Below are 25,971 nucleotides of genomic sequence, written 5' to 3'. Positions count from 1 at the left end.
GCAGCACAGATGGTGCAGCCTTTGACCTAGGTCACCCTGGATATGGCAATAGTGCCCACCATCCTGGTTCCCCCAGCAGAGATACCAACCACAGCAGGGACAGTGGCAGAACCAAGGCACCAGTGACCCTGGAGGCACAAACAGTGATGACAAGGGCACTGATGACACCTCTGGCAGAGGCCATGAAATGCAATAAATATAGTTTCTCCAATATAGCCACATGCAGCTCAGGTAAAAGAAACCAAATACTTGTGCTACAGAGTCATCTAACTGCAAAACATAGAAGAGCCTCTTGTTCCCACTCTGTTGAATTGTTAGAATCAAAGTAAACAAGGTTTTACTTAAATAAGAAAGCTACTTTCAATTTCAAACACGCTGGCAGAGGAGCAACCCATTGAGCCCAGTGAAAAACCACAGTAACATGGAATCATAAAAAGGAAATGACAATTTTCCAGAAACCAATCTTAAAGTCATGGAAGATTGTGATCAAACAAGTAGAGAATTCAAAACAGTTTCAGGAAGAAACTCAACAAGATACAAGAAAATTCACAAAGGCACTTAAATAAGTTCAGGAATAAAAATAATGAACGTGAGGAACAATTTCCAAAGAGATGAAAACTGTTAAACATAACCACACAGAAATTCTGGAGCTAAAGAATTCAATAAATTAGATGAAGGATGCATTAGATAGCACTAGAAGTAGAGTACACCATATGGAGGATAGAAATAGTGAGCTCAAAGAATGATTTAGGAAGAAGAGAAGAGAGAACCTTTTTTTTTTTTTTTAAATGAAGCAACTCTACAAGAGCTATATGACTCCATTAGAAAAGGTAACAAGCATAATTGGTATCCCAGAAGGAGAAGAGAGCAAGAAAGAGAGAGTTTATTTGAAGAAATAATAGCTGAGATCTTTCCAAGTCTGGGGAAGAAATAATAGAAGACCTAAGTATATCAATGCAAAAGACCTTCTCCAAGACACATTATATTAAAACTGTCAAAAGTCAATGACAAAGAAAGACTGTTATAGGCAGCCAGAAAAAATGGAGAGTAACCTACAAAGGTATCATCATTAAGTTATGAGTAGATTTCTCAGCAGAAACTCAAAAGGCCAAGAGACAATGGAAAGACATACTTAAAATATTGAAACATAAAAACTATCATCCAAGAATACTCATAGAGCAAAGTAATCCCTCAGGTGTGAAGGATAAATAAAGCCTTTCCCAGACAAACAAAGGTTAAGGGAGTTCAGCACCCAGAACCGTCTTATAAGGATGTTGAAATGAACTCTTCTACCTGAAATGTAAAGGCAAAAGTACACAAAACGTTGAGTAAGGTGATAGACAGAAATCAAAAATTGAAACTCTATATCAGAGTAGGTTGTTAAACAATTATAGTATAATGTTAAAAAAAAACATTAAAATAACTTTAGCTACTTCATTTGGTAACTGAATCACAACATGAAAAGGAATATTTTCTGAAACGGACAACTTCAGGCAAAAGAATGAAGTTGAATTGCTCTATTACACTACATACAAAAAATAAACTCAAAATAGATTAAAGACATAAATGTAAGACATGAAAAGTTACAAATCATAAATAAAAATAGGCAGCACCTCTTTGACATTGATCTTAGAAGTATCTTTGGGGATATATGTCCTCAGACAAGGAAGATAAAAGTAAACAAAGGAGAATACATCAAACGAAAAAGCTTTGCACAGTGAAGGAAACCACCACCACCACTAAAAGGAAACCTACTCATGGGGAAAGGTATTTGCAAATTATATATCTGATAAGGGGTTGTTATCCAAAAATATAAAGAATTCAATCAACTTAATATAAAAAAAAAATCAGTAAATGGGCAGAGGACCCTCAATAGACATTTTTTTTTCTAAGAAAGACGCACAGATGGTCAAGAAGCACAGACAAGGGACTCGACATCATTAATCATCAGAGGAATGGAAACCAAAACCACAGTGAGATACAATTCCCACCAGCTAGAATGGGTATTATCAAAGAGAAAAAAATCAGCAAGTGTTGGTGAGGACCAGATGGGACCAGTAAATGATACCCAAATTTCACAATTTCTTCTTCTGGGATTATCAGAGGAATCAGAATTGCAGTCTTTCATAACAGGACTTCTCTTCTCCATGTACCTCATCACTCTGCTGGAAAACCTGCTCATCATCCTGGCCACCATCTTAGACTCCCACCTCCATACATCTGTGTAATTCTTCTCCAATCTGTTCTTTTTAGATATGTTTCACCTTCACCACCATCCCAAAGAAGGCAAAGTCATGACCTATGAAGTCTCCATCAAACAGGTATACATTTACCTACTCTTAGTATATTTGGACAACAGCGTTTTCCACCTGTGCATCTCACCTCTCACTTGTATCCTTATTTTATTTTATGGGCTTTGAGTGTACCTCAGCTCTGCTACTACTCAAGCCCTTCTCCTCACAGTCAAGTGCAACAGCCTCTATGATGTTCACCATGGTCACACCCATGCTGAACCCCTTCATCTACAGTCTAAGGAACAAAGGCATAAAGAGGTCTCTGAAAAGATTCTTTGGGATGGCAGCTATAAAAGGACCAACTGTCACAGGGTTAAAGAATCCCCATTTTTGAAGGGTGCAAAGCATTTGAGCCGGAATTTGATATTCTTTGATCAGAGTGTGGAAGTAAAACTTGCTCCCTCTATTTCCTGAAATTTTCATTTCTTTGACTCTACTTCTTTGTAACATTGAAGCAACTCACATTTATAAGTTTCCTTCCCTGATGTATAAACAATTTCCCCCTTTGTCCATTTTCTACCTTCTCAAATTTTTTCCCAAACTTGATTCAAAATATTTACAATTCCCATTTACATCATGGGGCAACATGGATTTCTTAAGAATAATTTTTTCTCAAATGATATATATCATCCCAAATAATTTTTCTCTTGTGCCACTGAAAGAATTGTCGTAAGTAATAATACTACCGTGCAAAAACAAAACTACACTTACTAGCCAAGGCATTTTATATAATCTTATAATAGAGGAAAACTAAGACTACAGTTTTTGATTTTGTATACACCATTCCTTTGTAAATCACTGCCTTAACTGCTCTTCTTGCAAATGGAGACTTTAACCTATAGTTTGTTTTACAGGTGGTTATTCAGTTTTATTCTTCACTTTAGGATCATGTTCTCTTACTCAGCTGTGTCTGCAGTGACTACCCTAGTCACTGACAAATGATAATCAACTACAGGTTTCCAAGTGGAGTCTACACAGAAACACAGATTTGAATACATACAATTAACATGGCTTTTGAGTTAGGGAAAAACATAAGTAAGATGAAAATTTAAACTACACTTTGTATTACTAGGCAAAATATTTCATTTTCATGCTCTATATGTATTCACTGAAGTATGGGTTTTGGTGTCCATGTGAAAGGTTCCTATTTTCATTAGGGTGAAGGAATGTTTGTTGGGATTATAGTGATGCATTATGTGTAATCACCTATAAAGTGAGTGAAAAACATTTCTTTCAAGTTCACACGCATAAAAGATTCTTGGTGGAGAAGACTAAACCTGTGTATACCTGACTCAAAGACAGGACCACAGCCTTGCTACTCAAATGTGATACACAGACCAAGATCTGCAGCATCAACTACACCTGGGAACTTGTTAGAAATGCAGTCCCTGGACCCAACAGAGACCTGATGAATCAGAATTTGCATTTCAACTACAAACCGTGGTGGTTTGTATGCACAGTGAATTTATAGATGTTCTGGTCTAGCATAGTTTCTCACCATCATAATGATGACATTTGGAAGAGAGTATTTGTGTTGTGTGCTGTTCTGTGGTTTATAGGAGATTAGTAACATCCCTACAGATATTGCCAAATAACCCTAGGGGCTAAATCATCTCTGGTTGAGAATCACTGCCCCAGAGTTCCAGAACTGAGATATTCTAATCAGACTCCATCCCTCACTTGGTTTATACCTTTAAGCAGAACATTAAATCCTTCTGAGTCCCATTCCTACAATGGAGAAAGGAGTTTATAAAAGTACTACCTCATAGAATGCACTGCTTTTAAAACTAAATTTGACAACTTCTGTAATATGCTAAGCTAGTTTATGGGGCATAACAATATCTAAATATGTCTCTTATAGTTACAAACATTTTATGATGAGAGACAAAATGACAGCTCTTAACTTCTGATATAAGTAGAACATTCCTAATTGTCCTGGGAAAAATACCATGAATCCAGGGAGTATAATACCCAAGATTTTATATTACAGGAGCAAAGTTATCCCTGTTTTTGAAGAGGGGAATAGTAAATTTTAGAGACTTCAGAGGTTGTGTCCCCACCACAAATGAAAGCTTTGAAAACCCATGTGACCTACTCAAGACAAATCCTCAATATTACACTTTAGAGAAAATTTGAACTCAGTGGATGAGGCAGTCTGGGAGGCTTAGCGCTTTGGAATCAGGAGAGTTAATGGAGAAGGAGTAATAAAAACTGAACTCACCTAACTTATAATATAGTCTCCTAGGAACAAAGAATCAGCAGAAAAAAGTTCCATTCTGCCCAGACCAGTGTCTCCAAGGGAAATCATGCACTTAGTCATTGGAGTAACAAGAGGAAAACATGCCTAATAAGCTGACATATGAAGCTCTAAATATCACCTCTGCTGCCATCCCTCAGCCTGTGCAACTTTGGGTGGACAAGACATGGTCCTTGCTTTTGCAGTCCTAAATCTAGCTGGGAGATCAATGCTTGATTGTATTTCTTCCTGTTGTCTTATTTGAGGACAAAACTTCTGTCTGCATCATCAGTCATTTAGGGGGGAATTTTGACATCTACAGGGAAAGCTTCCTCTATGAATCTGCATGCAGGTGAGTCTGAGAGCTCCACAGACACCACAGGAGAGAATCAGATAGGATGGAAGCCAAGGACTTGTACCTGAGGTCACCTGAGAGCCAATCTAGCATAGCCCAGATGCCAGAGATCACTGTGGTTGTTTGCTGGCTTTCCTAAATTAATGTATTTATTTATGGTCTAAAAATAAAGTGAACATTGCACTTGGAAATGCAAGTGTCAGTGTTGACAATTAAACGGTATTAATGGAAGTTCAATTAGAAGAAGGAATGGCAGGCATAAAATGCTTCCAGTAAAAGAGGACAGTAAGTCTAAGCATCTTATTTATTAACAGGAGTGAACAAATAGGGAAAAGCCTCAGGAAAATGAAGTCTTCTACTGCTTCCTATAAAACATATGCAACTTTTGTTGTATTTTGTAAATTGATGGTTTTGAATTGTTAGTTTATTCCCTTTGCTTATTTTCCTCTTGGGCTATTCAAACTGTAAGGTGTTTCACATCATAAAGATATCACTGTTTATGTCCTTGGCAAAAAGATATTTTAAAATTATTTTTCCTGTGCATTAAGGAGATGTCACTGGAGTTGGAATGTTGACTAACCAAGGAAGCTTTTCTTCATTGCATTGTCTCAGGGGCCATTTAAATTTGTTGGATATTTTTCCCCTTAATGTCCATTTCATTCCTCTCCATCCCTCTCTCTCTCTCTCTCTTTCCCTCTCTTTCATGCTTTTTATAGTTCTTTAAATATGGAACAGAAAGTGGCTATACCAAAAAGAAAACCCAAGTTTATTGTTCCATGGGAAGCTTATGAACTGGAATTTCTGGGGACCATTTATACATTCTTGAGGAGAAAGATAATCTGATCTGACCAGCTTGAGTTGCAATCACTTACGGCCTAAGGAGGGTGGATCTGGGTGAGAAATGCATAGTAATAACACAGCTCAGGGGGCCATGGTGTATGTCTGTGCCTGTGCCTTGTGGAGTGAGAGCAGTTCTTAAAGTAGAGGCACCTGGACTCAAATATTAAGATGACTTATAATACAGAGGCCAGAATTCAATCAACAGATGGAACTAAGAAGGTGATCTGATATAATTCACAGGAAGCCTTTGCAGCTCAATTCATGTGCATGGAACAACATGGAAGGAGAGATTCTCTGTGTATTGAAGTTTTAACTGTAGCAGGGAGGCCACTTTTTCCTCAGCATCCTCTGACACCATCTCTAATTACTCCCCCTTTTGCTTATTTCTCTGCCCCACTGGCTTCCTTGTTTGGATCTGAATACATGGAACAAGCATTTTCCTCATGTCCGTTCCTTCTGCGAGGCACACACTTCTCCTATTATCTTACTAGCTCTTTCTTTTTCTTTCTTGAGCTATCTGTTCAATTATCACCTTGTTTGTTGCCTTTACCAGCACTCAGTGCAAAATAACACCTCCTACTACTCTCTCCTTTATACCTGGTTTTCTTTTCTTCATAGCATCTATCACCATATGACATATTATATAATATTTTATTTGCATATCATCTTTCACCATCCTCGTATTGTGGGAGATTGGTTTTTTAGCACTCTCCACTTATTGCCTTCATGTGCTGGGAACATGGTTGGCACTCAATATATAGTTCTCAAATGTATGAAAGAATACATTAAAACTCTAGAATATATGACCTCTTTGGAAATATGCTGAGAATGGGACAAAAATTCCTAGTCAGAGATGAAATGGATTATACCCTCAAAGAGAACTTACCTATAAATAAAATATTAACATTAATTTCTTAAGGGATAAATAGAAATTGCAGTATTTCAGCTATGTGAGTTATGCCAGTTTGTGTGAAAATTAGTCATGTTATTTTCCTTTTTCCTGATAGTCGCCTCTACCCCATGGGACCAGGTAACAATACACAAATTTCAGAATTTCTTCTTCTGGGACTTTCAGAGGAACCAAAACTGCAGCCCCTCATATTTGGGATTTTTCTCTCCATGTATCTGATCATTGTGTTTGGAAACCTGCTCATTATCTTGGCCGTCAGCTCAGACTCCCACCTCCACACCCCCATGTACTTTTTCCTCTCCAATCTGTCCTTTGTAGACATCTGTTTCACCTCTACCACCATCCCAAAGATGTTGTGGAATATTCAGACCCAGAGCAAAGTCATAACCTATGAAGGCTGTATCACCCAGATGTATTTTTACATTTTCTTTGGAGAATTAGATGACTTCCTCCTGACAGTGATGGCCTATGACTGCTTTGTGGCCATCTGCCACCCTTTGCACTACATGGTCATCATGAACCCCCGGTTCTGTGGACTGCTGGTTCTGATATTCTGGGTAATGATTGCTATGTATTCCTTGTTACACAGCTTAATGGTGTTGCAATTGTCCTTCTGTCCAGATGTGCAAATCCCCCACTTTTTCTGTGAACTGAATCAGGTGGTACAACTTTCCAATTCTGACAACTTTTTAAATAACATGGTGATCTATTTTGCAGCTGTCCTGATGGGTGTTGGTCCTTTTGCTTGTATCCTTTACTCTTATTCTAAAATAGTTTTCTGCATACGAGGAATCTCATCAGCTCAGGGGAAGTATAAAGCATTTTCCACCTGTGTGTCTCACCTCTCGGTTGTCTCCTTATTTTATTGTACGGCCTTAGGAGTGTACCTTAGCTCTGCTGCTACCCACAGCTCACTCTCAAGTGCAACAGCCTCGGTGATGTACACTGTGGTCACACCCATGCTGAACCCCTTCATCTACAGTCTGAGAAATAAAGACATAAAGAGGGCTCTGAAGAGATTCTATTTGATGCCAAGTATAAAATGGCCAATTGTACTAGGGGTGAAGAAGTGCCCTTGATTGCATAACTCAAAGCCTTGGAACGAGAAATTGTGATTCTTTGATCATTGTAAAATAAAATTTGCTCCTTCTACTTATTTCCTGGGATTTATTATTTTTTTGATTCAGCTTCTTTATATAATTTTAGTAACTCTCTTTATTAAGCTTTATCCTCAGTCTGATATATAGGCAGTTTTTGTTTTTTCTACTTCTAAATTTTCCTACCTTTGGATCAAAAATGTTTGGAAATTCCATTTCTTGGATGGAGATCATAGATTTATTAATAATAGTTACTTCTCAAATGACATGTGTCATCCCAAGTAATTTTCTCCTGTTTCCCTGAAGGAATAGTCATGAGTTGCATTACTCATATAAAAAATACACTTAACAACCAAGACAATTTATATTATTTTTATTATGGTTAGTTTATCCAGAGATATAGAAAAATTACTTTAAAGTTATAGGAGGATTTTTGGCTATACAGAGGGTTGGAGGCCCTAACCCTCTTGTTGTTCAAGGGTCAGCTTGTGTGTGTGTGTATATATATATATATGTATATATATATATATATATATATTTTTTTTTTTTTTTTTTTCTCAAATGCACTGGCAGAGGAGCAACCCATGAAAACCACAGTCACCTGAAATCAGAGAAAGAAAATAATAGCACAGGGAACTCCTCTCAATACTCTGTAATGATCTATATGGGAAAAGAATCTAAAAAAGAACAGATATATATATATATATATCCATATATATATGATACATTTTGCTGTACATCAGAAACTAACACAATATTGTAAATCAACTATAATAATTTGTTTTAAGAAAAGAAAATGACAGTTTTCCAGAAACCAATCTTAATGTCATGGAAGATTGTGATCAGAGAAGTAGAGAATTCGAGATAATGTCAGGAAGTTACTCAACAAGCTGCAAAAAAGATAGGCAATACGTCTTTGACACTGGTCTTAGCAATATTTTTGTATATATCTCCTCAGGCAAGGGAAATAAAAATAAATAAATGGACTACATCAAACTAAAATCTTTGCACAGTGAAGGAAACCACCAACAAAACGAAAAGACAACCTACTCATGGGAAAAGATATTTACAAATTATATATCCAATAATGGGTTGTTATCCAAAAATAGAGATGATTCAATCAATTCAATATTAAAAAACAAACAACCCTAATAAAAATGGGCAGAAGACACTCAATAGACATTTTTCTAAGGAAGACATACAGATGTTCACTTGAAAAGACTGTGTATTCTGCTGTTTTGGGATGTGGTGTCCCATAGATAATTATTAAGTCAAATGGTCTGTTGTTCCATTTAAGACCTCTGTTGCTGTACTGATTTTAAGCCTAGATGATCTGTCCATAAATGTAAGTGGGGTGTTAAAGTCCCCTACAATAATTCAATTATTGTCAATTTCTCCCTTTATGTCCGTTAATATTTGTGTTGTATATTTAGATGCTCCTGTATTTAGTACATATATGTTAAAAAGTGTAATATTCTCCTCTTATATTGATCTCTTTATCATTTGAGAATGCCCTTCTTGGTCTTTTCTTATAGACTTTGTTTAAAGTCTATTTTTTTCTGATATGAGTATTGTTATCCCCACTTTCTTGTTGTTTCCGTTTACATTAAATATCTTTTTTCATCCCCTCACTTTCAGTCTGTGTGTGTCTTTAGCTCTGAAGTCTCTTGAAAGCAGCATATTGAAGGGTCTTTTTTTTTTTTAATCCAATCAGTTACCCTATGTCTTTTTATTGGACCATTTAGTCCATTGAAAGTTAAGGTGATTATTGATAGGCATGTACTTATTGCCATTTTGTTACTTGCTTTCTGTTTGTTTTTATAGTTCTTCTCTTATTCATTTTGTTTCTTCCTTTGTGATTTGATGATTTTTAGCGATACGCTTGTGTTCCTTTCTCCCTAGTTTTCGTGTATCTATTGTAGGTTTTTGATGTATGGTTACCACGAGGTTTGTATATGTTGACCTATGACTATATCTACTTTTTAAAACAGGTTGTCCTTTAAGTTGAAACACATTCTAATAGGACTACATTTTTACGCCCTTCCTCCACATTTTGTGTTTTTAATGTCATATTTGCCATCTCCCTGTTCATTCTCTTACTTCTTATTGTAGTTATAGTTAATTTTGCAATTATTTTTTGCCTTTTAAATCTTCATACTAGTTGAAGTGGTTGATCCTCATCCTTTTCTATATGTTTGCCTTTACCAGTGAAATTTTCTCGTTCTTACAGATTCTTACCATTTGTTATGACTTTTTCTTTCCTTCTTAAAAAAAACCCTATATCATTTTTTTAGGGTAGGTTTAGTATTGATAAATTATTTAGTCTTTGCTTGTCTGAAAATTTCTTTATCTCTCCTTCAATTCTAAATGATAATCTTGCTCCGTAGAGTGCCCTAGTTTGCAGGTTTTTCCCTCTCAGCACTTTAAATATATCATGCCACTCCATTCTCACCTGCAAAGTTTCTGCAAAAAAAAAAAAAAAAATTAGCTGATAGACTTTTGGGACTCCCTTGTACACAACAGTTTTCTTGTGCTGCCTTTAGAAACATATATCTTTAATTTTCCCATTTTAATTGATATATCTTGGTGCAGGTCCATTTGCTGTCATTTTTTTGGGGAGACCTATTTGCTTCCAGTACCTGAATATCTGCTTCCTTATTCAGGTTTGGGAGGTTTTCAGCCATAATTTCATCAAATACATTTTGACCATCTTCTCTCTCTCGCTTCTCCTTTTGGGACCCCCAAATTATGTGAATATTGGTATTCTTAGTGTAGTCCAATAGATCCCTCAAACTATTCTCATTTTTAATTTGTTTTCACTTTGCTGACTGTATGGGTGATTTCCATTATTCTATATTCCAGATAACTTATGCATTCTTCTGTATCACCTGGTGTGCTATTAAATACTTCTAGTTGTTTCATTTCAGTTATTGTATTCTTTAGTTCTATTATTTTAGTATTTTCTAGTTCTGTGTTAAAATTATCACTATGTTCATTAATTCTTTCCCTAATTAGTTAGCAATCTTATTACTAATGCACTGAATTTTTTATCAGTAAATCGTTTATTTGTTTCGCTAGTTGTTTTTTCACTGCGGTTCTCTTGCTCTTTCAATCTATTTATTTATTTTTTTTTTAACATCTTTATTGGAGTATAATTGCTTTGCAATGTTGTGTTATTTTCCACTGTATAACAAAGTGAATCAGCTATACATATATATATATCCCCATATCCCCTCCTTGCATCTCCCTCCCACCCTCCCTATCCCACTCCTCTAGGTGGTCACAAAGCACAGAGCTGATCTCCCTGTGCTATGAGACTGCTTCCCACTAGCTATCTATTTTACATTTTGTAGTGTATATATATCAGTGTCACTCTCTCACTTTGTCCCAGCTTACCCTTCCCCCTCCCTGTGCCCTCAGATCCATTCTCTACGTCTGCATCTTTATTCCTGTCCTGCTCTTAGGTTCTTCACAACCATTTTTTTTTTTAGATTCCACATATATATGTCAGCATATGGTATTTGTTTTTCTCTTTCTGACTTACTTCACTCTGTATGACAGACTCTAGGTCCATCCACCTCACTGCAAATAACTCAATTTCGTTTCTTTTCATGGCTGAGTAATATTCCATTGTATATATGTGCCACATCTTCTTTTTTTTTTAACATCTTTATTGGAGTATAATTGCTTAACAATGATGTGTTAGTTTCTGCTGTATAACAAAGTGAATCAGTTATACATATACATATATCCCCATATCTCTGCCCTCTTGCATGTCCCTCCCTCCCACCTTCCCTATCCCACCCCTCTAAGTGGTCACAAAGCACTGAGCTGATCTCCCTGTGCTATGCAGCTGCTTCCCACTAGCTATCTATTTTACATTTGGTAGTGTATATATGACAAAGTTACTCTCTCACTTTGTCCCAGCTTACTCTTCCCCTTCCCCGTGTCCTCAAGTCCATTCTCTATGTCTGTGTCTTTATTTCTGTCCTGCCCCTAAGTTCATCAGAATGGAGAGATATGTGTTAGCATATGGTATTTGTTTTTCTCTTTCTGACTTACTTCACTCTGTATGACAGACTCTAGGTCTATCCACCTCACTACAAATAACTCAATTTCCTTTCCTTTTATGGCTGAGTAATATTCCATTGTATATATGTGCCACATCTTTTTTATCCATTTATCTGTCGATGGACACTTAGGTTGCTTCCATGTCCTGGCTATTGTAGATAGTGCTGCAATGAACATTGTGGTACAAGACTCTTTTTGAATTACGGTTTTCTCAGGATATATGTCCAGTAGTGGGATTGATGGGTCATATGGTAATTCTATTTTTAGTTTTTTAAGGAACCTCCATGCTGTTCTCCATAGTGGCTGTATCAATTTACACTCCCACCAACCGTGCAAGAGGGATCCCTTTTCTTCACACCCACTCCAGCATTTAGTGTTTGTAGATTTTTTGATGATGGTCATTCTGATCAGTGTGTGGTGATACCTCATTGTAGTTTTGATTTGCATTTCTCTAATTATTAGTGATGTTGAGCAGGCTTTCATGTGTTTATTGGAAATCTGTATATCTTCTCTGGAGAAATGTCTATTTAGGTCTCCTGCCCATTTTTGGATTGGGTTGTTTTTTTCATATTGAGCTGCATGACCTGCTTGTATATTTTGGAGATTAATCCTTTGTCATTTGTTTTGTTTGCAAATATTTTTTCCCATTCTGAGTGTTTTCTTTTCATCTTGTTAAGGGTTTCCTTTGTTGTGCAAAAGCTTTTAAGTTTCATTAGGTCCCATTTGTTTATTTTTGTTTTTATTTCCATTTCTCTAGGAGGTGGGTCACCATATTAACAAATTGAAGGAGAAAAACAATATGATCATCTCAATAGATGCAGAAAAAGCTTTTGACAAAATTCAACACCTATTGATGATAAAAACTGTCCAGAAAGTAGGCATAGAGGGAACTTACCTCAACATAATAAAGGCCATATATGACAAACCCACAGCAAACATCGTTCTCAACGGTGAAAAACTGAATCCATTTCCTCTAAGATCAGGAACAAGACAAGGTTGCCCACTCTCACCACTATTATTCAACATAGATTTGGAAGTTTTAGCCAGAGCAATAAGAGAAGAAAAACAAATAAAAGGAATCCAAATCGGAAAAGAAGAAGTAAAACTCACTGGTTGCAGATGACATGATACTATACATAGAGAATCCTAAAGATGCTACCAGAAAACTACTAGAGCTAATCAATGAATTTGGTAAAGTAGCAGGATACAAAATTCATGCACAGAAACCTCTTGCATTCGTATACACTAGTGATGAAAAATCTGAAAGTGAAATTAAGGAAACACTCCCATTTACCATTGCAACAAAAAGAATAAAATACCTAGGAATAAACCTACCCAAGGAGACAAAAGACCTGAATGCAGAAAACTATAAGACACTGATGAATGAAATTAAAGATGATACCAACAGATGGAGAGATATACCATGTTCTTGGATTGGAAGAATCAACATTGTGAAAATGACTATACTACCCAAAGCAATCTACAGATTCAAGGCAATCCCTTTCAAACTACCAATGGCATTTTTCACAGAACTAGAACAAAAAATTTCACAATTTGTATGGAGACACAAAAGACCCCAAATAACAAAAGCAATCTTGATCATGAAAACCAGAGCTGGAGGAATCAGGCTCCCTGACTTCAGACTATACTACAAAGCTACAGTAATCAAGACAGTATGGTCCTGGCACAAAAACATAAATATAGATCAATGGAACAGGATAGAAAGCCTGGAGATAAACCCACACACATATGGTCACCTTATCTTTGATAAAGGAGGCAAGACTATACAATGGAGAAAAGACAGCCTCTTCAATAAGTGCTGCTGGGAAAACTGGACAGCTACATGTAAAAGAATGAAATTAGAACACTCCCTAACACCATACACAAGAATAAACTCAAAATGGATTAAAGTCCTAAACGTAAGGCCTGACACTATAAAACTCTTAGAGGAAAACATAAGCAGAACACTCTGACATAAATCACAGCTCTTTCAATTTAGACACATTTCTCTGTCTTTTAATTTTGCTTAACTTTCTCTCTCTGTATGCGACTATGTGCCATGGTTACCTTTCACAGTGTTGAAGTGGTGTCATTCTGTGGGTGCAGCCATATAAAGTTGGTGTGTGCCCAGTGGCTTTGGCGGAAGAACTGGATTTGAAGGTATCACAATTCATGCCTTTCCTTAGGGTGTACTGCTAGTGATCATCTTGATAGGAGGTGAGGCTGGAGGTGGAGGGGTTAGGGCTGGAACCAGATGTGGGATAGGGCTTCACCTTTCCTTAGTGGCCATTACTGGTCTAACAGGGATGGGGCCAGGTCCCAAGTTGCTAGAAAAGAAGTCCTGAGGGTCAGGTCTGAGCTGATTCTGTTCCCCTTCAGTGTGTGGTCCCCCCATCTCAGCACCAGCACCCTCGCCCCAGAGGGGAGCAGTGCTGGAGCAAGAGAGGCTGGTGTGGGGCACTCTGCATGGGCTGGGGCATGGACCCTCTTGGCCTGAGCAGGTCCTGAGATAAAGACTGCCTCTGATGTACTGCCTGTGTAAGCATCACCAATGATTGCCCCTGCCCTGCTCAGAAACCCCTTTCCACATAGTCACATGGGGTTTATTCCTCTGATACAAGGATGGTCCAACATAGGCAAATCAATAAATGCAATCCACAACAGTTATTGAATTAAAGGTAAATATATGGTCATCACAATAGATGCAGAAAAAGCATTTGACAAAAATTCAACCTCTTTTTATGACAACTCTACCAAAGTCAGTATAGAATAATGTACCTCAACAGTAAAAAGACGTATATGACAAGTCCACAACTAACATCATACTGAATGATGAAATGTTGAAAGCTTTTACTTTATGATCAGAAACAAGACAGGAGTGCCCACTCTCACCACTTCTATTCAATATAGTACTGAAAGTCCTAGACAGCATAATTAGGCAAGAAAATAAAGGCAGCCAAATTGAAAAGAAAGAAATAAAATTGTCCTTGATTGCAGATGATATGGTATTATATATAGGAAATAAATTCTTCTTCAAAAATCATTAGAACTAATAAACAAAGAAAGTTGCAGGGAGGAAAATCAATATGTAAAAATCAGTTGTGTTTGTATATACTAAAAATGAACAATATAGAAAAGAAATTAAGAAAACAATCTTAATTACAAGAGCATAAAAATGAAAGAAAATATACTTAGGAATCAATTTAATCAATAAATTCATACATCTGTACACCTAAAAGTTTAAGGCAGTTCATTAAAGATGTTGAAGAAGGCACAAATAAGTGAAACAGTCATATGTTCATGGGTCAGAAGAATTAATATTGTTAAAAGTTCATATTACTCAAAGAATGTATAGTTCCAATACAATCCTTATCAAAATTCCAATGGCACTTTTCATTGAAATAGAAAAAAATCAATTCTAAATTTTGTATGGAACACCAATATCCTTGCGTAGCCAAAGAAATCCTGAGCGGTGAGGAAAAGAGATGGAGTCATCACACTTCCTGATTTCAAACCATACTACAAAGCTATAGTAATCAAAACAATATGGTACTTGCATAAAAGCATACACATAAACCAATGGCATGTAATTGAGAACCCAGAAATAAACCCAAACATATATGGTCAACTAATATTTGACAAAGGTGACTTTTCTAAAAATTTGTCCATTTCTTCCAGCTTGTCCATTTTATTAGCTTACAGTTGCTTGTAGTAATCTCTCACGATCCTTTGTATTTCTGCAGTGTCAGTTGTTACTTCTCCTTTTTCATTTCTAATTCTATTAATTTGAGTCTTCTCCCTTTTTTTCTTGATGAGTCTGGCTAATGGTTTATCAATTTTGTTTATCTTCTCAAAGAACCAGCTTTTAGTTTTATTGATCTTTGCTATTGTTTCCTTCATTTCTTTTTCATTTATTTCTGATCTGATCTTTATGATTTCTTTCCGTCTGCTAACTTTGGGGTTTTTTTGTTCTTCTTTCTCTAATTGTTCTAGGTGTAAGGTTAGGTTGTTTATTTGAGATGTTTCTTGTTTCTTGAGGTAGGACTGTATTGCTATAAACTTCCCTCTTAGAACTGCTTTTGCTGCATCCCATCCCAGGTTTTGGGTCATCGTGTTTTCATTGTCACTTGTATCTAGGTATTTTTTTATTTCCTCTTTGATTTCATCAGTGATCTCTTGGTAATTTAGTAGTGTATTGTTTTGCCTCCATGTGTTTGTATTTTTTACAGATTTTTTCCTGTAATTGATATCTAGTCTCATAGCGTTGTGGTCAGAAAAGATACTTGATACAATTTCAATTTTCTTAAATTTACCAAGGCTTGATTTGTGACCCAAGCTATGATCTATCCTGGAGAATGTTCCATGAGCACTTGAGAAGAAAGTGTATTCTGTTGTTTTTGGAAGGAACGTCCTATAAATATCAATTGAGTCCATCTTGTTTAATGTGTCATTGAAATTAAAGATGATACGAACAGATGGAGAGATATACCATGTTGTTGGACTGGAAGAATCAACATTATGAAACTGACCATATTACCCAAAGCAATCTACAGATTCAAAGCAATCCCTATCAAACTACCAATGACATTTTTCACAGAACTAGAACAAAAAATTTCACAATTTGTATGGAAACACAAAAGACCCCAAATAGCCAAAGCAATCTTGATAATGAAAAACGGAGCTGGAGGAATCAGGTTCCCTGACTTCAGACTATACCACAAAGCTACAGTAATCAGACAGTATGGTACTGGCACAAAAACAGAAATATAGATCAATGGAACAGGATAGAAAGCCCGGAGATAAACCCATGCACATATGGTCACCTTATCTTTGACAAAGGAGGCAAGAATATACAATGGAGAAAAGACAGCCTCTTCAATAAGTGGTGCTGGGAAAACTGGACAGCTACATGGAAAAGAATGAAATTAGAACTCCCTAACATCATACACAAAAATAAACTCAAAATGGATTAAAGACCTAAATGTAAAGCCAGACACTATAAAACTCTTAGAGGAAAACTTAGGCAGAACACTCTATGACATAAATCACAGCAAGATCCTTTTTGACCCAACTCCTAGAGAAATAGAAATAAAAACAAAAATAAACAAATGGGATCTAATGAAACATAAAAGCTTTTGCACAGCAAAGGAAATCATAAACAAGATGAAAAGACAACCCTCAGAATGGGAGAAAATATTTGCAAATGAAAAAACTGACAAATGATTAATCTCCAAAATATACAAGCAGCTCAATATCAAAAAACAAACAACCCAATCCAAAAATGGGCAGAAAACCTAACTAGACATTTCTCCAAAGAAGATATACAGATTACCAACAAACACATGAAAGGATGCTCAACATCACTAATCATTAGAGAAATGCAAATCAAAACTACAATGAGGTGTCACCTCACACCGGTCAGAATAGCCATCATCAAAAAATCTTCAAACAATAAATGCTGGAGAGGGTGTGCAGAAAAGGGAACCCTCTTGCACTGTTGGTGAGAATGTAAATTGATACAGCCACTATGGAGAACAGTATGGAGCTTCCTTAAAAAACTAAAAATAGAACTGTCATATGACCAGCAATCCCACTGCTGGGCATATACCCAGAAAAAATCATCGTTCAAAAAGAGTCATGTACCACAATGTTCATTTCAGCACTATTTACAATAGCTAGGACATGGAAGCACGTGTCCATCGACAGATGACTGGATAAAGAAGATGTGGCACATATATACAATGAAATATTACTCAGCCATAAAAAGGAACGAAATTGAGTTATTTGTAGTGAGGTAGATGGACCTAGAGTCTGTCAAACAGAGTGAAGTAAGTCAGAAAGAGAAAAACAAATACCGTAAGCTAACACATATATATCGAATCTAAAAAAAAAGGTTCTGAAGAACACAGGCAAAGGACAGGAATAAAGATGCAGACCTAGAGGATGGACTTGAGGACATGGGGAGGGGGAAGTGTAAGCTGGGACAAAGTCAGAGAGTGGCATGGACATATATACACTACCAAATGTAAAATAGATAGCGAGTGGGAAGCAGCCACATAGCACAGGGAGATCAGCTGGGTGCTTTGTGACCACCTAGAGGGGTGGGATAGGGAAGGTGGGAGGGAGATGCAAGAGGGAGGGTATATGGGGATATATGTATACATATCGCTAATTCACTTTGTTGTACAGCAGAAACTAACACAACAATGTAAAGCAATTATACTCCAATACAGATGTTAAAAAAAGAAAAAATAAAAGATACGTGCAGAAAAAAAAAATAGAGGACAAAATGTTACCCAACACGTGAAGATAAGGAGGGGATCTATGTGTATTCACAAGATTCTTTGAAATGAAAATTAATAAAATACAAGGAACAGAATGTGAACAATGGACTTCCTGTGTCTTAAAGTCTCAGCAGCAGCAGGGAGGGAACCTCTTTCTTCAATCCTCTCTGACACTATCTCTCACCACTCCCCCTGTACTCATTGCTCACCACACTGGCTACATTTTGAGCCTTGAACATCTGAAACAACACCTTCCTCAGGGCTTTTGCACTGGATCTTTCCTCTGCAGAGCACATACCCAGATAGCCTCCTGTCTTCCACCCAGTTTGGCATGAGGCCTTTGCTCAAATGTCACCTTGTTTTTAGGTCGTCCTGAACTCCCAGTAAAAATAACACATCCATCCATTTTTTTTTTTTTTTAAATACCAATTGTCCTTTAAGAAACAATTCCTTCCCTTAGCTACAGTAATATGTATCTTTTTTAAAATTTATTTAATTTTAGTTCACTTTAACTTTTTTTATTTTTAATTTTATTTATTTATTTATGGCTGTTGTTGGGTCTTCGTTTCTGTGCGAGGGCTTTCTCTAATTGCGGCAAGCGGGGGCCACTCTTCATCGCGGTGCGCGGGCCTCTCACTATCGCGGCCTCTCTTGCGGAGCACAGGCTCCAGACGCGCAGGCTCAGTAGTTGTGGCTCACGGGTCTAGTTGCTCCGCGGCATGTGGGATCTTCCCAGACCAGGGCTCGAACCCGTGTCCCCTGCATTGGCAGGCAGATTCTCAACCGCTGCGCCACCAGGGAAGCCCCCATCCATTTTTCATACTTGCTTTTTTTCCCACATAGTATTGTAATTGTAGCATGTCACTAATGCTCACTCTCCTAACATTTAATCATATTATTTAAAATTTTCATTCCTAGCTACCACCACCACCACTTGGGACCAAGGAATGATATCCAAATTTCAAATTTTCTTCTTCTGGTGTTATCAAATGAACAAGAATTTCAGCCCCTCGTATTTGGGCTTTTCCTCTCCATGTACCTGATCACTGTGTTTGAAAACCAGCTCATCATCCTGGCCGTCAGCTCAGACTCCCACCTCCACACACCGATGTACTTCTTCCTCTCCAACCTGTCCTTTGTAGACATCTGTCTCATCGCTACCACTATCCCAAAGATGCTGTGAATATACACACAGAAAGCAATGTTATAACCTATACAGTTTGCATCACCCAGATGTATTTTTCCACACTCTTTAGAGGTTGTGACAACTTTCTTCAGGCTGTGGTGGCTGATGAACAGTTCTTGGTCATATGTCACCCCCTGCACTACAATGTCATCATGAACCCCTGGCTCTATGGACTGCTGTTGTTGATGTCCTGGATCTAGAGTGTCTTAAATTCCTTGTTACAAAGCTTAATGTTGTTGTGGCTGTCCTTCTATACATACTTGGAAATCCCCCACTTTTTCTGTGATCTCCACCAGATGGTCAAATTTGCTTGTTCTGATACTTTTCTTAATGACATCGTGTTGTATTTTTCTACTCGGCTGCTGGCTGGTGGTCCTCTAGTATCCTTTACTCTTACTCTAAGATTGTTTCTTTCTAGAATCTCATCAGCTCATGGGACGTATAAAGCATTTCCACCTGTGCATCTCACCTCTCAGTTGCCTCCCTGTTTATTGTTCATTCCTAGGAGTGTACCTTATCTATGCTGCTACCCACAGCTCACACTCAGTAGCAGTAGCCTCAGTGATGTACAGTGTTGTCACACCCATGCTTCATCTACAGTCTGTGGAACAAAGACATAAAAGGGGCTCTGAAGAGATTCTATGGGATGACAGGTATAAAGTGGAAAACTGTTCTGGAGGTGAAGAAGTGCCCTTGATTGTAGGACTCAAAGCCTTGGAACAAGAAATTGTGATTTTTTGATGAGTGTGGAATAGAATTTTCTCCCATTTATTTCCTGGGATTTCTGTTTCTTTGAATTCAACTCTTCTATACAATTTTGGTAACTCACTTTATTAAGCTTTCTGCTCTGTCTGATATATAGGAAGTTTTTCTTTTGGTCCATTTTCCTACATTCCATTCCCAAAGTTTTTCTCAACCTTGGATCAGAAATATTTGGAAATTTCCATATCTTTCATGGGACAACTTGGATTACTTAAAAATAATTTATTCTCAAATGACATATATATCATGCCCCATAATTTTTCCTCGTTTTCCTGAAAGAATAATCATGAGTTGTCTTACTCATGTGAATAAAATTACTTTTGGCATATAAGTCCATTTATGTAATTTAATTGTGGAGGAATTTCACTTTGGGACTTTTATTCTGTTTTACATCACTACCTTAACTGCTCTTCTTGATAATGTAGACTGTATCATGGACCCCTTTAGCCCCAGCCTATTGATAGTGATGCTATAGGCTAGGAATTCCTGGGGCACTTGCCTGGGTCCATAGTGCTTTTGATTCTTGTCTGAGCCAACATTTTGGCTGAACCAGCCCTTGTGCTGTTGTCGCTGTTGTTTTAACTTCAATTTAATTGACATGACATTATATTAGTTTCAGGTGTACAACAGTAGTTATTTGATATTTCTGTATATCACAAACTAATCACCACAATTAATCAAGTTAGCATTCATCACCATACATAGTTACACATTTTTCACATGATAAGTATTTTCAAGATCCCCTCTCCTGGCTACGTTAAAACATAAGATACAGTTTTATTGATGATAACCCCCATGCTGCACATTACATTCCCATGACTTACTCATTTTATAACTGAAGTTTGTACCTTGTGACACCATTTACCCATGTTTGCCCACTCCCCACCTCCCAGCTTAGGCAACTATTAATCTGTTCTCTATTATTTCCACATGCTTGTGCTTTTGTTTTTTTCTTTTTTCTTTTAGATTCCACATAAAAGTGAGATCATATGGTGTTTATCTTTTTCTGTCTGACTTACTTCACTTAGCTAAATGCCCTAAGATCCACTCATGTGTTGCAAATGGCAAGGTATTCATTCTTTCTTATGGCCGAATTTTATATATATATATATAATATATACATAATATATATATACATATATATTACATTATATATATATATATACACACACACACACACACATATATAAATATATAAATATAAAACACCTTTATCCATTCATCTACCTATGGACATTGTTTGTTTTCCAGTTTACCCATTGTAAATAAAGCTGCAGTGATCATGGGGGTACACATATCTTTTCAAAACGAGCGTTTTTTACTTCACTCAGTATGACAATCTCTAGGTTCATCCATGTTGCTACAAATGGTATTATTTCATTCTTTTATATAGTTGAGCAATACAAAGAAAGACAAATAGCATATGATATTGCTTATAGTGAAATCTAAAAAAATGGTACAAATGAACTTCTCTACAAAACGAAATAGAGTCACAGATGGTGAAAACAAAGTTATGGTTACCAGGGGGAAGAGGGGTGAGGGATAAATTGGGAGATTGGGATTGATATATACACACTACTATATGTAAAATGGATAACTAATAAGGACCTACTCTACAGCACAGGGAACTCTACTTGATACTCTGTAATGACCTATATTGGAAAAGAATCAAAAGAAGAGTGGCCGTATGTATATGTGTAACTGATTCACTTTACTATACACCTATAACTAACACAATATTGTAAATCAACTCTACTTTGATAAAAATGTTTTAAAAAATTTAAAAAATGAATAAATGAAAAAAATTAGCATTTTTTTTCCTTTGGAGAAATACCCAGAAATTGGATTGCTGGATCATATGCTGGTTTTGTTTTAATGTATTGAAGAACCTCCATATAGTTTTCCATAGTGACTACAGGAATTTACATTCCTTCCAAGAGTGTACAAGTGTTTCCTTTTATACCCATTCTCACCAATACTTGTTAGTGCTTATGTTGTTGTTTTTTTTAAATTAATTAATTAATTAATTTTTGGCTGTGTTGGGTCTTCGTTTCTGTGCGAGGGCTTTCTCCAGCTGTGGCGAGTGGGGGCCACTCTTCATCGCGGTGCGCAGGCCTCTCACTGTAGTGGCCTCTCCCGTTGCGGAGCACAGGCTCCAGACGCGCAGGCTCAGCAGTCGTGGCTCACGGGCTTAGTTGCTCCGCGGCATGTGGGATCCTCCCAGACCAGGGCTCGAACCCGTGTCCCCTGCATCAGCAGGCAGATTCTTAACCACTGCGCCACCAGGGAAGCCCAGTGCTTATGTTTTTATATTAGCCATTCGAACAGGTGTGAGGTGATATTTCATCATGGTTTTGATTTACATTTACCTGATGGCTAGTGATGTTTAGCATCGTTTCAGGTACCCATTGACCTTCTGTATGTCTTCATTGGAAAAATTCAGATATGCTTCCCATGGTTAATCAGATTGTTTAGGATTTTGCCATTGAGTTGTATGAGTTTTTAAATTTTGTTTATCTTCTCAGAGAACGAGCTTTTAGTTTTATTGATCTTTGTTATTGTTTCATTTCTTTTTCATTTATTTCTGATCTGATCTTTATGATTTCTTTCCTTCTGCTAACTTTGGGGTTTTTTTGTTCTTCTTTCTCTAATTGCTTTAGGTGTAAGGTTAGGTTGTTTATTTGAGATGTTTCTTGTTTCTTAAGGTAGGATTGTATTGCTATAAACTTCCCTCTTAGAACTGCTTTTGCTGCATCCCATAGGTTTTGGGTCATCGTGTTTTCCTTGTCATTTGTTTCTAGGTATTTTTTGATTTCTTCTTTGATTTCTTCAGTGATCTGTTGGTTATTAAGTAGTGTATTGTTTAGCCTCCATGTGTTTGTATTTTTTACAGATTTTTTCCTGTAATTGATATCTAGTCTCATAGCATTGTGGTCGGAAAAGATACCTGATAGGATTTTAATTTTCTTAAATTTACCAAGGCTTGATTTGTGACCCAAGCTATGATCTATCCTGGAGAATGTTCCATGAGCACTTGAGAAGAAAGTGTATTCTGTTGTTTTTGGAGGCAATGTCCTATAAATACCAATTGAGTCCATCTTGTTTAATGTGTCATTTAAAGCTTGTGTTTCCTTATTTATTTTTCGTTTTGGATGATCTGTCCATTTGTGAAAGTGGGGTGTTAAAGTCCCCTACTATGATTGTGTTACTGTCGATTTCCCCTTTTATGGCTGTTAGTATTTGCCTTATGTATTGAGGTGCTCCTATGTTGGGGGCATAAATATTTACAATTGTTATATCTTCTTCTTGGATTGATCCCTTGATCATTATGTAGTGTGCTTCTTTGTCTCTTGTAATAGTCTTTGTTTTAAAGTCTATTTTGTCTGATATGAGAATTGCTACTCCAGCTTTCTTTTGATTTCCCTTTGCATGGAATATCTTTTTCCATCCCTCACTTTCAGTCTGTGTGTGTCCCTAGGTCTGAAGTGGGTCCCTTGTAGACAGCATATATACGGGTTTTATTTTTGTATCCATTCAGCCAGTCTATGTCTTTTGGTTGGAGCATTTAATCCATTTACATTTAAGGTAATTATCAATATGTATGTTCCTATTACCATTTTCTTAATTGTTTTGGGTTTGTTATTGTAGGTCTTTTCCTTCTCTTGTGTTTCCTGCCTAGAGAAATTCCTCTAGCATTTGTTGTAAAGCTGGTTTGGTGGTGCTGAATTCTCTTAGCTTTTGGTTATCTGTAAAGTTTTTAATTTCTCTGTCAAATCTGAATGAGATCCTTGCTGGATAGAGTAATATTGGTTGTAGGTTTTTCTCTTTCATCACTTTAAATATGTCCTGCCACTCCCTTCTGGCTTGCAGAGTTTCTGCTGAAAGATCAGCTGTTAACCTTATGGGGATTCCCCTGTATGTTATTTGTTGTTTTTCCCTTGCTGCTTTTAATATTTTTTCTTTGTATTTAGTTTTTGATTGTTTAATAGGTGTCTTGGTGTGTTTCTCCTTGGATTTATCCTGTATGGGACTCTCTGTGCTTCCTAGACTTGATTGACTATTTCCTTACCCATATTATGGAAGTTTTCAACTATAATCTCTTCAAATATTTTCTCAGTCCCTTTCTTTTTCTCTTCTTCGGGGACCCCTACAATTCGAATGTTGGTGCATTTAATATTGTCCCAGTGGTCTCTGAGACTGTCCTCAATTCTTTTCATTCTTTTTCCTTTATTCTGCTCTGCAGTAGTTATTTCCACTATTTTATCTTCCAGGTCACTTATCCGTTCTTCTGCCTCAGTTATTCTGCTATTGATTCCTTCTAGAGCATTTTTAATTTCATTTATTGTGTTGTTCATGATTGTTTGCTCTTTAGTTCTTCTAGGTCCTTGTTAAAAGTCTCTTGTATTTTCTCCATTCTATTTCCAAGATTTTGGATCATGTTTACTATCACTATTCTGAATTCTTCTTCAGGTAGACTGCCTATTTCCTCTTCATTTGGTAGGCCTGGTGGGTTTTTACCTTGCTCCTTCATCTGCTGTGTGTTTCTTTGTCTTCTCATTTTGCTTAACTTACTGTGTTTAGGGTCTCCTTTTTGTAGGCTGCAGGTTCGTAGTTCCCATTGTTTTTGGTGTCTGCCCACAGTGGCTAAGGTTGGTTCAGTGGGTTGTGTAGGCTTCCTGGTGGAGGGGACTAGTGCCTGTGTTCTGGTGGATGAGGCTGGATCTTGTCTTTCTGGTGGGCAGGTCCACGTCTGGTGGTGTGTGTCGGGGTGTCTGTGACCTTATTATGATTTTAGGCAGCCTCTCTGCTAATGGGTGGGGTTGTGTTCCTGTCTTGCTAGTTGTTTGGCATAGGGTGTCCAGCACTGTAGCCTGCTGGTCCTTGAGTGGAGCTGGGTCTTGGCATTGAGATGGAGATCTCTGGGAGATTTTCGCTGTTTGATATTACGTGGAGCTGGGAGGTGTCTGGTGGACCAATGTCCTGAACTCGGCTCTCCCACCTCAGAGGCACAGCCCTGACGCCTGGCTGGAGCACCAAGAGCCTGTCATCCACACGGCTCAGAATAAAAGAGAGAAAAAAAAAAAAGAAAGAAAAAGATAAAATAAAATAATTAAAATAAAAAACAAAAAATAATTATTAAAAAATAATTTAAAGTAATTTTTAAAAAAGAAAGAACCAAACCAAAAAATAAATCCACCAATGATAACAAGCGCTGAAAACTATACTAAACAAAACAAAACTGAACAAAAAAAAAACGGACCGACAGAACCCTAGGACAAATGGTAAAAGCAAAGCTATACAGACAAAATCACACACAGAAGCATACACATACACACTCACAAAAAGAGAAAAAGGAAAAAAAAAAACATATATCGTTGCTCCCAAAGTCCACCTCCTCAATTTCGGGTGATTCGTTGTCCATTCAGGTATTCCACAGATGCAGGGTACATCAAGTTGACTGTGGAGATTTAATTAGCTGCTCCTGAGGCTGCTGGGAGAGGTTTCCCTTTCTCTTCTTTGTTCGCACAGCTCCCGGGGTTCAGCTTTGGATTTGGCCCCGCCTCTGCGTGTAGGTCACCTGAAGGCATCTGTTCTTTGCTCAGACAGGACGGGGTTAAAGGAGCAGCTGATTTGGGGGCTCTGGCTCCCTCAGGCCGGGGGGAGGGAGGGGTACAGAGTGCAGGGTGAGCCTGTGGCGGCAGAGGCTGGCATGACATTGCACCAGCCTGAGGCACGCTGTGTATTCTCCCGGAGAAGTTGTCCCTGGATCACGGGACCCTGGCAGTGGCAGGCTGCACAGGCTCCCGGGAGGGGAGGTGTGGATAGTGACCTGTGCTTGCACACAGGCTTCTTGGTAGCGGCAGCAGCAGCCTTAGCGTCTCATGCCCATCTCTGGGGTCCGCGCTGATAGACGCAGCTCGTGCCCGTCTCTGGAG

General features: G+C 37.5%; 2 protein-coding genes and 1 pseudogene across 3 annotated transcripts in view; 2 read left to right on the top strand and 1 right to left on the bottom strand.

The window, feature by feature from the left end:
- Positions 1 to 2,174: 2,174 nt before the first annotated feature.
- The window catches only part of ZNF101 (zinc finger protein 101), a 72,484-nt gene continuing 48,687 nt past the window's right edge, over positions 2,175 to 25,971 (bottom strand). The window contains exons 5-6 of the transcript XR_014242050.1: positions 19,184 to 19,264; positions 2,175 to 2,210 (exon numbers count right to left, since the gene is read on the bottom strand). The gene's annotated coding sequence lies outside the window, so the exon portion shown is untranslated. The remainder of the gene's footprint in view (positions 2,211 to 19,183; positions 19,265 to 25,971) is intronic.
- On the top strand, positions 4,797 to 7,791 carry LOC309624618 (olfactory receptor-like protein OLF4). The gene is made up of 2 exons (XM_082382908.1): positions 4,797 to 4,882; positions 6,733 to 7,791. Exon 2 carries the CDS (start codon positions 6,746 to 6,748, stop codon positions 7,712 to 7,714), a length of 969 nt encoding a protein of 322 aa, XP_082239034.1. The 5' UTR covers positions 4,797 to 4,882; positions 6,733 to 6,745; the 3' UTR covers positions 7,715 to 7,791.
- On the top strand, positions 18,899 to 23,030 carry LOC309624626 (olfactory receptor 7A10-like; annotated as a pseudogene). Its single transcript has one exon. The product of its transcript is annotated as an olfactory receptor 7A10-like (transcript).

The sequence above is a fragment of the Balaenoptera borealis genome (genome assembly GCF_965194805.1).
Source record: "Balaenoptera borealis genome assembly, chromosome: 2".
Classification (NCBI taxonomy): domain Eukaryota; kingdom Metazoa; phylum Chordata; class Mammalia; order Artiodactyla; family Balaenopteridae; genus Balaenoptera; species Balaenoptera borealis.
Note: the sequence above shows the minus strand (reverse complement) of the source record. Positions and strands in the feature narration are given on the sequence as shown.